We start from the raw sequence: 13,661 nt of genomic DNA, 5'->3' as shown, positions 1-13,661 counted from the left end.
AAAGATGAGATTTCCAGAGATGAAAAAAGTAGATGGACATCCAGCCAGGCCAGCCAGGACTCAGAGACTGTCCTCAGTTTTGAGGATTCTCTAATGATGGCCATGCCTCCGACTAAGCAGTGCAAAGTGATAGAAGGAAGTCACAGCCTGGAGGATGAACAAGGCAGGGAGGTCATCTTCATGTTCACAGAGCAATGTCTAGATGGCAGGATCCACATGATTTCTAATTTGTCTGGGAGTGTGTTAACAAGGTAGGGATCAAGAAAATATCCTTGAGATCTGTGCCTCTAGATTTTCTAGGCAACACAAAGTCAATCATCCTGTCTGGGAGAGACAACTGACCTGTACTTTGCTCACCTTTTTATCCTCTAGCAACTCCCCCAAGAAAAATAACACCCAGTCTCATATTGAAGGGAGCCCTGACTGGTGTATTCTCATCTCCTTCTCAAAGGAGTCTCTATCAAAGTATGTATGTCCTGGAACTGCTTTTCTGCTTTGTGACTGTTCTCTACAGTGAGTGTCATGGCATTGAAGGAAAGGAAACTGGGCATGTGGCCCATAGTTTGTGTTTATGATTGATGATGATGTTCACTATTCTCAGGTCCTGTGTCCCAGATGAAGCTGAAGGAATCAGGCCTGGCCTCATAAAATCCTTGCAGACCCTGTCACTTATCTGTACTGTCTGGCTTCTATGTAACCAACCATCACTGGGTCTAACAGCATCCAAGAAATGATTAGAATATGCTGGTACCATACTGTGTACTACTGAAGACACAGTTTGTGATTGTAACTTCAGCTCCAGCATCAGTATCACTAGGAATACCTCCAATATCCAAGTAGCATTAAATATGCTCCGTCTGCCATGTCTTGCTGTGCCAGAGACATGGGAGGATACTTCAGTGTGAACTGAGATGCAAACTGCAAACCTCACTACAGAGGAGCTCGGTAACAACAGAGGAACTTAAGAACTGAGTAGCCTACTCAGAACTACTTAGTGCCCCTCACATCATAGGCAGTTCTGAACTGCTGCCATGTGCTTCCTCACAAACACGCATATGTTTGATTATATTTTAGAATATGTGGTTTCCCCTTCCTGTTCAAAAAGTCTCCTATGGACCCTTTGCTATATCATAGTCTATGAGAATTTCTATTTGCTTAATTTCTAATAAGCATATCATTATTTCCCCATGGTACATTTAAGATATCCATTTGTCACCTGCTATCAGATGGAATAAACATAAAAAATAAAAGTTTTCCACAAAGGTCTGTAATTTTAAGACTTAGTGATATAAGTTCAGTTGGAAATCACAGGGAAATATAAATTATCTAAAAACCTTTCAATTTATTTCCTCTTACAGGGAGCAGAGTGAGGATCTTCCATGAATGAATGTCGTTACCACAAACAGATGGAAAAACAAGATGTCTACTCTTTCCAGCTTCCAATGTGTTAATGCTCTAATAGGGTGGAGGTAACTAAAAATTTTCCAACACTGCATACTGGAAATTTGCATCATAGTAAAGGTTAGTTTTCAACCTAGTGTTCCATGTAATGATTCCTTTGAAGATGTTTCTTATACCCTCAACTTGTGGAAATGTCTGAATGAACATTGTGCAAATGCCAGCTGATGTCATCTACTGTCTCTGTTCTAACTCCCTTCCATTGGAAACAGAGTTCCTAATCACAGTTTTCTGCTTCTTGCTGGTGTTTTCTTATTAACATTGGCTCCATGCTTAATGTAATGGAACACTTGGCTGTAGCAGAAGCTTGGAAAGATGGAATGTTTTACCTGTGAGTTAGAGAATCATTAGGGAAAGTGATGTTTGGTGCTGGTTCAGTAGGATTACAGGTTTCAGGTATCTGTGAAAGGGAAAAAAGTATACTTGTGCAGACCTGAGCCTTCTCTGAATACTTTTGTACTGACCAAACTATGTGTAAAGATATTTTGGGGAACAAACAGACTATAGAATATGGGATTACCTAAAGCAAGACAAACACAACTCATTGAACAGCATAGGGTGAAGGTGAAAACCAAGGGATTCAAGGTGTGTTACCTAATGCCAGGGTGAGTGTCAGCACACGTGGCTGCCTTTGACCTACGATAACCACAGTGGGCCTGCTGGTTTGGCACACTTTAGACATCAGGTGTCTGTGGATTAACTTCTCAATGTCTATGAGATATACTGGAGAAAAATGATAAATATATGAGCAATATTTAATGAATGTAAAGTGAGCTTTTTCTCCTAGGATTTGGGCAAATGATTCCTCAACAGCAGCATGATTCCAGTCCATATTAACCTTGTAAGCACCAGCAGTTACTTACTGAGCCAGAGTTTCCTGATTTTGGTCAGTGAGCACTGAATTTTAACCAGGCCCTGGTGGATGGGCTACAGCAAGACTGAAGCTGTGACAAGTTTATTGCCACCAATCAGAGTTTTAATACTCCAATCGAAAGCAATATAAGGACAGTTGCTATGGTCATCATAATGATACTTAACAAGATACTGTGATGTTTGCAAGTTATATGAGTATAAAATACTGACGTCTAAGACCAATTGTCCTGCCAAGCTGCTACATGCTTCATAGACTTCTAGGAAACATAGAGAAACAGATGAGCCTGAAAGTTTCCCTGCCTGAGGGAGTGGCTTGGTTTATCAGGAACTTGGAGGCACACAGTGCCCCAGGAGCCATGGACTCTAATCTAAAAACCTATGACAGGTGCCTCTTATGTCAGCAAGACTAGACCAACTACATGATTCCCTGCCAAATGTGATGACTCTAGGAAAACAAGATGCTTATTTTTCCTTAGCACAGTGATTTGGTATTTTGTAATTCTTTGTAATAACTCTCCAATACCAGTGGGTAGTGTGGATCTGGATCCAACTGCCACCAGGAAAGACCATGGTATTAAGAAGAATATTAATAACTACAGAGGCATTTAAAATCAGTCTCTGGCACATCAATTCAGTATCTCCAGAAAAACAAGAGTCATTTATACATTTTGCTGAGCTCTCTGATCATGGAAGTAGCATTAATGTGTCACTGCTCAAGAGAGAGAATCTTGAGTTTAAGCCATGGCATCCCAACCTGAAGGGAAGCTCAGGATCAGCAGCGGGAACAATTGAGCCAATAATCAACAGGACAAAAGTGAAAGGATGTGTGGAGGGGACTCCTTAGCCTCTGTGGACTCCTTTCTTAATGTCTCATAGCTGAACAACACCTGCTGCAGTTGATATGTGAAGTCTCCAATTTTCAAACACAACAAAAATTCTTTGTTAAATATTGCAGAGATTTTTATTTTCTTATTATTTTATTAGATTTTTTTTTGATTTTTTGAGACAGGGTTTCTCTGTGTAGCTTTGCGCCTTTCCTGGAACTCACTTGGTAGCCCAGGCCAGCCTCGAACTCACAGAGATCCGCCTGGCTCTGCCTCCCGAGTGCTGGGATTAAAGGCATGTGCCACCACCGCCCGGCTAGATTTATTATTTTTAATTAACAAATTTTTATTCATTTTACTTACCAATCACAGCTCCCCCTCTCTTCTCTCCTCCCACCCCCCTCAGTATCCCCCGCCAACGCATCCCCTATTCCCTCCTCTGTCAAGGTAAGGCCTCCAATAGGGAGTCAACAGAACCTGGTACATTCAACTGAGGCAGGTCCAAGCCCCTCCCCCTGCATCAAAGCTGTGTAAGATGTCCCACCATAGGTAATGGGCTCCAAAAAGCCATCTCATGCACTAAGAATGGATCCTGATCCTACTGCCAGGGATCCTTTAAGCAGATCAAGCTACATAATCATCTTGCTTATGCAGAGGGCCTAATCCAGTTTCTTGGAGGCTCCACAGCTGTTGGTCTAAATTTCATGAGTTCCCACTAGCTTGGTTTGGTTGCCTTTGTAGGTTTCTCTGTCATGATCTTGATGCCCTTGCTCATAGAATCCCTCTTCCCTCTCTTCTACTGGACTTCTGGAGCTCAGTCTTGTGCTTGCCTGTGGACCTCTGCATCTGCTTCCATCAGTTACTGGATGAAGCCTCTATGATGACAGAGTATTTACCATTCTGATTACTGGGGTAAGCCAGCTCAGGCACCCTCTCCATTATTGCTAGTAGTCTCAGCTGGGGTCAGTCTTGTGGATTCCTGATAACTTCACTAGCACCAGGTTTCTCCCTATCCGTATGATGGACCAAGAGGTGAGTGACTCTTCTCCCAACCAGAGAGTCCTTCCTCTAAGACCTATTTTTGATTTTTGAAAAAAAATATTTTTTCATACAAAGTATTCTGATCAGCTTCCATGCTGAACTCCTCTCAGGTCTTTTCCATGTTCCTACCATTTAGTTCCACAACCTTTCAATCTCTCTAATGAAAGCAAACACAGACAAAAAGGAAGAGGATTTAGAAAAGAAAGAAAAAAAAAAACAGGAGAAACACACACCTGCAACCTTCTGGAAAAGCAAATATTAATTGCTTGTACATTTAAAAAGATTATAAATTCTAATATATAAATTTTTGAAATTTTCATGCATAATTATCCTAATCATTGCCATCATCTGTAAATCAGTTTTGTAAGGAAAAGGATCAAATATCTCAGGTTGAAATCCTATTGTGAGATTAGGTCTTGATGTTATATCGACAGCGACTGCACAGGTCTCAGAATGGCTACTTCCTCAGACAGGATTCAGATTTGGACCTCAAGATCCTGCTGCCTGACCTAGGATTCCTTCTTCTCCAGCTGTACTAGGTCTTTACCTAAGAAGTACCCTGCCTCATGAATATGCAAATCATGTGAGTCTATGGTGGTAAATACAGGGAGGTCCACAATCCAGAACAACGTATGATCAGTGTCCTCTCCACAGTCACTGAACACACAAGGTCCTCACCATGAAATGGAGCTGCATCATCCTCTTGCTGGTGGCAGCAGCTACAGGTAAGGGGCTCCTAATTTCCTGACTTGAGGAGGGGCCATATACTCGGGTGACAAAGACATCCACTCTGTCTTTCTCCCCACAGGTGTTCACTCCCAGGTCCAGCTGCAGCAGTCTGGGCCTGAGCTGGTGAGGCCTGGGGCCTCAGTGAAGTTGTCCTGCAAGGCTTCTGGCTACGCCTTCACTAGCTACCCTATCAACTGGGTGAAGCAGAGGCCTGGACAGGGCCTGGAGTGGATTGGATGGATTGGTACTACAAGTGGTAATACTGGCTATGCACAGAATTTCCAGGGCAAGGCCACACTGACTTTAGACAAATCCTCCAGCACAGCCTACATGGAGCTCAACAGCCTGGCCTCTGAGGACTCTGCTGTCTATTACTGTGCAAGACACAGTACTGTAACCACATCCTGAGTGTGTCATAAACCCTGGAGGAGCAGGAAGCTGCACTAGAACTAAAGTATCTGAGGGATTAGCCTGGAGACTTGCTCAGAAAACATCATGCTGAGTGTCCATTTGTCAGCCATCTATTCACAGTCCTATAAGGTGTTTGTCAACATTTTAAAAGGACATCATAGAATCAAGAGATGCTGATTCCAGATGCTCCCTACAATGCACCATACCTTAACCAGATCTTTATAAGTGATCCCATTCATTGACAGGCTTCTTTATTGAAAGAAAAAAAATAGCAAGCTCTGGCAATGTAACATGAAATATATATCTCCATTAAACATATGCGACTAGAACTGTTGGAGGAGTAACTGGGAATATCTGTAATATGAATTTGTGCAGTAAAATACAAATTAAAATATCAGGACAAAGTAAATCCACTTTGAGAATTCAGTTTGATGTACCTAACACCATACCAAATATTTCATTGGCATTTGTCCCTATAGATTTGTGGGGATCACTTTATCTTTCCTCATAAATCTAGTTGTATATATTTATTTATATGTAAGTCTCATTCTGAATTGCTTTTGGTAGTAGTGATCAAATTTTATATTGTTTTAGAGTTAGAGACGTTATTGCGTGTCATGCTCTGGAGTCCACAGGGTATGGAGTCTGTTACATTGACAACATTTTGGGCTCCTGTTCAGATAACACTGTGGCCACAGCAGTGGGATTCCAAACTGGGAATGTAAGAGACTACTAGTTCTTGTTATCAGGAACCTTGTACGCTCAATATCCAGTTTGCTGAAATCGGATTATCTTTGTCTCAAGTTCTAGGTTGACACTGAATGGACATCAGTGTATGGTGCACAGTTGTCGCCCTAACACACATGTACACACACACACACACACACACACACACACACACACACACAAACACACTTTTTGTTGTTATAGGCAACAATGCACAATTAGCCCTTCTCTTGATTCTTGGCTCTGTTATAACTTTGACATGTCTGAATCCAATCATTCCTGTTTATGTATGGTTTCATGTTTTTGTTTTGTTTCTCATTAGGAGAATTCATATACACTTAGGCTTACAAAGGCTGAATGTCAGGAACAGAAATAATATTGCCATGGATAGCATGGCAACATAATGATAACAACAACAACAATAATACTAAGAAGAAGAAGAAGAAGAAGAAGAAGAAGAAGAAGAAGAAGAAGAAGAAGAAGAAGAAGAAGAAGAACCAGAAAACAACACAGTGGACAGTGGGATTCTCTTGTGTAAACAGTTTTATGTATTTATTTACAGATTCAGAAAAAGCCAATAAGTTGGAGAAACAAGACCCCATGACTAGAAAACCCAATTTGTTTCCCACCTGACCTGGCTCATCTCACATACATGAGCATCCTCAGGTTGAGAGTTCATTGGAATGTCTGTTTTCCTGCCAGTACATTTATTTTCCTTCTGGAAATTATTCTCACATTTCATCATTTTCCTTCCTTAACCTCTGGGCCTTTTCCAGCAGGTCACATGATACTCAGGTAGTATCTCCTACACTAGGTAAAAGGGACAGAAATTCCTTGTCATTCAAGACCTGATGCCAACCTGCTCTTGACTGTGCAATGTAAACTCTCAACAACATCATGAAATCTCTTATTCAAAAATAATCTACAGAGGATTGAAATGAAAGAAGGGTTCCCTTATCTCTAAATTCTGGGGGACCATCAACAGAAAGACTAAGAGTTGTATGAATATTGGATTGTTGTTAGATTTGAATTGGATGGACCCATGCAAGTTTCATAGGGCTGACTTCTGTAGCTGGAGATATTTCTCTCCAAGTCCCACCAAACCCCGGCAGTCCGACAGCCCACTTATAAAATAAATACACAGACACTTATATTATTTAAACTGTTTGACCTAATGGCTCAGGCTTCTAGCTATCTAGTTCTTACATCTTAAATTAATCCATTTCTATAAATCTATACCTTGCCACGTGGCTCATGGCTTACCGGTGTCATCACATGCTGCTTGTCATGGTGGTGGCTGGCAGTGTCCTCTCCTGCCTTCCTGTTCTCTCAATTCTCCTCTCTGTTAGTCCTGCCTATACTTCCTGCCTGGCCACTGGCCAATCAGTGTTTTATTTATTGACCAATCAGAGCAACAGATTTGACATACAGACCATCCCACAGCAGACTTCTGTGGGGACAGGCTGAATTTCTCAAGGAGAGACAAAGCTTCCATCTTCCACAGAATTCTACCTTATCACTAGGCTGATACCTCACAGTCACACACAATTCCTAGGACAAACTTTCTGTCTTGTACAGTATTTCTGAGAGGTTATAAAACTGTCCAAAAACATTTCAGAGCAATCTCTACATGGGATTGAGATTCTATCAAAGTAAATACAGAGGGACATAGTCTGATATTGAATGTGATTTTTAAATGACATCAAGTTTGTATGATCAATAACATTACTAAATATTTTTGCCATAAAACAACAAAAATTAAAAATAAATTAGTTACACAGAGCCTGAGGAGCAGGTGCAGAGGCCAGCAGGGGTGTTTCCTGACCCTACTTCACAGTTGATTACTCTCATTTAACCACATACAAGGCCCAGGAGACCATCACCTAGAAAGATACAAGATCTAATGTGGAGAAGTTCAGTTAGTTCCTAGGGTATGTCACTCTTCTGTGGATGCTTCAATAACAGAAATGACCAAGTTCAAAGACTCTCTCGATCACCATGTAAACAGTTTATCTCATAACAGGATGAATTCCTCTATTGGAAACCTAGAACCTTTCAATCCTGTCTCATCAAGGCTCTTCACACTGAGATTCACCCCCAATCAGTATAGTGTCATGTCCTAGGGAGGGGGCTGAACTGGAGAAATGGAAGGACATCAGAGCCAGACCCTAAAGTGGAGGCTCTAGATTATTTTCCACCTTTAGGAACTCATATACATGGTTCCTTTATTAGTCTGAAAATGTTTAAAATAGTGACCTGATGTTCCAGAGTTCTATATCCAGCACAGCCTATACCAGACTTATAAATGTAAAAAGAAAGATTCAAATTTTTAGAAGTTATTTATAGAAAATAATAGTATGTAGAATGTGCATAATAATTGTTTTCAATTCTGGGTACCACATACCAGTCACTTTGCATGAATCAACACTAAACTACACTCTTGAAAACTATTTCTTCAATTTCATAAGTGGATTCAACATCCACAAAACTTTGCTAATCCTTCTAAAATTATCAACATTGTATTAAAATGGCTTTCTGTGGAACAAATAAGGCAAAGTGGTGTCTCAGTTCAAACACACAATAGAATAAGACTTTGAATGATATCACACATATGTCATAAATAATGGATAATTCTTAAATCCTTTCTGTGTTATTCAGTTTTGTCTCTTTCCTTTGCTCTAGGCATTCACATGTCAAATACTTCTAATGCAGAGCTTTTTATACAGAGCAAGAAATGCGTACAAATCCTCCTGTGCTCCTGTAAACCATCCCAGCCCTATCTTGCAGCCCTAGCAGAGGAACACAGGCTGGGTGGGATTCCTAGGTCCTCCCATTAAGTGATTGCACTGAACAAAAGCCACTGACCAAGGAGTTTTGTGTTAGAAAAGATTTCATTGTTGATTTCAAAGTTTTTCAATTGAAATATTTTTAAAATTTCTTAAACTGAGTAGTGTACATATCAATATCCCCACTCAAATTCTTCCCATGTCCAACTCTCACTCATTAAAAATTCATGACTTCTTCAACTTTAGTTAACATTTACAAGTCTCTCTCTGCTGTCTCTGACTTTGTTTCTCTGTCTCTGTCTCTGTCTATCTCTTTCTCTCTCTCTCTGTGTGTGTATGTTTAACACATTGAGCTCAGTTATACATATGTATATGTTTATGAGTTTACTGCAGTCCACTTGGGATTCAATAACCCATCAGGTAGCTTGTCTAGAAGAAAACTCATTCTCTCTCTCTCAACAGCCATTGATTGCTTGTAACTCTTCACTTATGGGTGGAAACCTGAGACATTTCCTGTTATACTCTGGTCGCCTGGTTTAGACATCAACATTATCAAGATTTCACGGGTATAGCATCCCTATACTGTCTAGAAGATACCATCTTATAGTGGCATCCTAGTCCTGTGAATTTTACACTCTTTCTGTACCCTCTTCATGACTTTTCTGAGCCTTTGGTGTAGGGTTAACATTGAAGACGTATCAACTTCATTTGTGCATTCCAGGGTCACTTGTTCTCTGCATGTTTACCTGATGTTGATATCTGCAATAGTCTCCATCTAAAATTAAAAAATAAGAGCTCCATTAATAAGCGAATTAGGAATTTATCTGAGGGTATAAGGAGAAGTTTTTAGAACACAGAAAATACGTGTGTTTTGCAGTCAAGACACCATTGTAGGTCCAAAGGTATTATAGCTGGGTTGATGTTTACCTTAACATGCAGGTAGAATATCTTTTGTTGGCATAACCAACCAATTTCTGATTGTATTTCAGAATTACTCCATGTAATTATACCTATTCCTGACACTGCTCAGGTGGTCAAGAACCCTAATACTAAATAGCCCTGGGCCCTAGAGGAAAATCAAATACTACTATTCTGATAAAGAAGGCATGGGGATGAAAGATTTTGCAAAAACAGGGCAGACTGTTGGCACTTTGAAGCAAGAACATTGAGGAGTAGGAGGCCTAAGTGCTATGTAAGAACAATGTTTACCCAGGAGTTCAGAGAAGCAAGACCATGGTGAAGACTGCCTAAGATATGGTAAAGAGCAAAGACAACATGGTAGCATGTGGAGGAAGGTCACAGGAAGAGAGTACACTGTGGGAGAGGAAGGAGCTGGACAACCTGGTGGTGCAGTGCAGGCAAGTCTCTAAGGGGCCAGGTGGATCTTTGCTCTGAGAAAGAACAGATCTAGCTTGTGGTGAGAGAATGGAAAGTCATTGAGAATCCAGAGAGCAGAAGATATGTCATGGAAGGAAATAGGCCCACTGAGTGTTTTAGGGATGTCACAGAATTGCTGCGAGTACCTTTGTGGTGGGGAGCAGCAGATATCTTTGCTAGGGGGGAAAGGTCAGCCCTAGAGAAAATAAATGGTTAACACAGGTCTTCAAAATGTGTTTTTGTCATTGTTCAAAGAATAATCTCAGATAGTATATATGTTTATATACTAGTTTTTTTTTATTTTTTGAGGAAAATTCTTAGAGCTTTAGGGCTGACATACTATACCACTGAGCTGTGCCTACAGCCACATTTTGTTATTTCAATTCAACGCAATCTCATTATTCACTGAATCTTACACAGCATTTCTTTTTTTTTTTTTTTTAATTTATTTTGCAATACAATTCAGTTCTACATATCAGCCACGGATTCCCTTGTTCTCCCCCCTCCCGTCCCCCTCACCTTCCCCCCAACCCCCCCCCCCCCCATTCCCATCTCCTCCAGCGCAAAGCCTTCCCCACAGACTGAGGTCAACCTGGTAGACTCAGTCCAGGTAGGTCTAGTCCCCTCCTCCCAGGCCGAGCCAAACAATCCTGCATAGGCCCCAGGTTTCAAACAGCCAACTCATGCAATGAGCACAAGATCTGGTCCCACTGCCTGGATGCCTCCCAAACAGATCAAGCCAATCAACTGTCTCATCCATTCAGAGGGCCTGATCCAGTGGGGACCCCTCAGCCATTGGTTCATAGTTCATGTGTTTCCATTCATTTGGCTATTTGTCCCTGTGATTTATCCAACCTTGGTCTCAACAATTCTCGCTCATATAAACCCTCCTCATTCTCGCTAATTGGACTCCCAGAGATCCACCCGGGGCCTAGTCATGGATCTCTGCATCCAGATCCCTCAGTAGTTGGATGAGGTTTCTAGCACAACAATTAGGGTGTTTGGCCATCCCATCACCAGAGTAGGTCAGTTCGGGCTGTCTCTCGACCACTGCCAGCAGTCTGTTGTGTGGGTATCTTTGTGGATTTCTGTGGGCCTCTCTAGCACTTTGCTTCTTCCTATTCTCATGTGGTCTTTATTTACCATGGTCTCCTATTCCTTGTTCTCCCTCTCTGTTGTTGATCCAGCTGGGATCTCCCGCTCCCCCAAGCTCTCTTTCCCTCAACCCTCGCCTTTCATTACCGCCACTCATGTCCAGGCTGTTCATGTAGATCTCATTCCATTTCTCTGTCATTGGGTGATCCCTGTGTCTTTCTTGGGGTCCTGTTTTCCAGGTAGCCTCCCTGGTGATGTGAGTAGCAGACAAGTCATCCTTGTTTCATGTCTAGTATCTTGCTATGAGTGAGTACATACCATGTTTGTCTTTCTGAGTCTGGGTTACCTCACTCAGGATGATTTTTTCTAGATCCATCCATTTGTCTGTAAACCTCATGATGCCATTGTTTTTCTCTGCTGAGCAGTATTCCATTGTGTATATGTACCACATTTTGTTTATCCATTCTTCAGTTGAAGGGCATCTGGGTTGTTTCCATGTTCTGGCTATTACAAACAATGCTGATATGAACATAACTGAACAAGTGCTCTTATGGTGTGGTTGAGCATTTCTTGGGTATATGCCCAAGAGTGGTATAGCTGGATCTTGGGGGAGATTGATTCCCAATTTTCTAAGAAAGCGCCATATTGATTTCCAAAGTGGTTGTACAAGCTTGCATTCCCACCAGCAGTGGAGGAGAGTTCCCCTAGCTCCACATCCTCTCCAGCATAAGGTGTCTTCAGTGTTTTTGATCTTAGCCATTCTGACAGGCGTAAGGTGGTATCTCAGAGTTGTTTTGATTTGCATTTCCCTGATGATTAGGGATGTTGAGCAGTTCCTTAAATGTCTTTCGGCCATTTGAGTTTCCTCTGTTGAGAATTCTCTGTTTAGCTCTATAGCCCATTTCTTAATTGGACTGTTGGGCATTTTGATGTCTAATTTCTTGAATTCCTTATATATTCTGGATATCAGTCCTCTGTCAGATGTGGGGTTGGTGAAGATCTTTTCCCATTCTGTAGGCTGTCGCTTTGCCTTGTTGACTGTATCCTTTGCTCTACAAAAGCTTCTCAGTTTCAAGAGGTCCCATTGATTGATTGTTTGTCTCAGAGTCTGTGCTACTGGTGTTCTATTTAGGAAGTAGTCTCCTATGCCAATGCGTTCAAGACTACTTCCTACTTTCTCTTCTAGCAGGTTCAGAGTAGCTGGATTTATGTTGAGGTCCTTGATCCACTTGGACTTAAGTTTTGTGCACGGTGATAGATATGGATCTATTTGCAGCCTTCTACATGTTGATATCCAGTTTTGCCAGCACCATTTGTTGAAGATGCTTTCTTTTTTCCATTGTGCACTTTTGGCTTCTTTGTCAAAAATTATATGTTCATAGGTGTGTGGATTAATGTCAGGGTCTTCAATTCGATTCCATTGGTCCACATGTCGGTTTTTATGCCAGTACCAAGCTGTTTTTATTACTGTAGCTCTATAGTAGAGCTTGAAGTCAGGGATTGTGATGCCTCCAGAAGTTGTGTTATTGTACAGGATTCCTTTGGCTATCGTGGGTTTTTTGTTTTTCCATATGAAGTTGAGTATTATTTTTTCCAGGTCTGTGAAGAATTGTGTTGGTATTTTGATGGGGATTGCATTGAATCTGTAGATTGCTTTTGTTAGGATTGCCATTTTTACTATGTTAGTCCTGCCTATCCATGAGCATGGGAGATCTTTCCATTTTCTGACATCTTCTTCAATTTCTTTTTTCAGGGACTTAAAGTTCTTGTCATATAGGTCCTTCACTTGCTTGGTTAGTGTTACCCCAAGGTATTTTATGTCATTTGTGGCTATAGTAAAGGGTGATGTATCTCTGATTTCCTTCTCCGCTTCTTTGTCCATTGTATATAGGAGGGCTACTGATTTTTTTTGAGTTGATCTTGTATCCTGCTATGTTGCTGAAGGTGTTTATAAGCTGTATCAGTTCCTTGGTGGAATCTTTGGGGTCGCTCAAGTATACTATCATGTCATCTGCAAATAGGGAAAGCTTGACTTCTTCCTTTCCAATTTGTATCCCCTTAATCTCCTTATGTTGTCTTATTGCTCTGGCTAGAACATCAAGTACTATATTGAATAAGTATGGGGAGAGTGGACAGCCTTGCCTCGTTCCTGATTTTAGTGGAATTGCTTTGAGTTTCTCTCCATTTAATTTGATGTTGGCTGTTGGCTTGCTGTAAATTGCCTTTATTATGTTTAGGTATGTTCCCTGTATTCCTGATCGCTCCAATACCTTTATCATGAAGGGGTGTTGGATTTTGTCAAATGCCTTTTCTGCATCCAGTGAGATGATCATATGGTTTT

General features: G+C 41.1%; 1 gene segment (V, D, J or C); it reads left to right on the top strand.

Annotated features, from left to right (window-relative positions):
* The first annotated feature begins 4,875 nt into the window (after positions 1-4,875).
* LOC128111016 (Ig heavy chain V region 3-like) lies at positions 4,876-13,405 on the top strand. The segment is given in 3 exon segments: positions 4,876-4,921; positions 5,005-5,313; positions 13,276-13,405. Coding segments are annotated over 3 exon segments (432 nt in total).
* Positions 13,406-13,661: the final 256 nt, after the last annotated feature.

This window comes from Peromyscus californicus, unplaced genomic scaffold (genome assembly GCF_007827085.1).
Source record: "Peromyscus californicus insignis strain IS unplaced genomic scaffold, ASM782708v3 Scaffold_15__1_contigs__length_86483966, whole genome shotgun sequence".
Lineage (NCBI taxonomy): Eukaryota > Metazoa > Chordata > Mammalia > Rodentia > Cricetidae > Peromyscus > Peromyscus californicus.
Note: the sequence above shows the minus strand (reverse complement) of the source record. Positions and strands in the feature narration are given on the sequence as shown.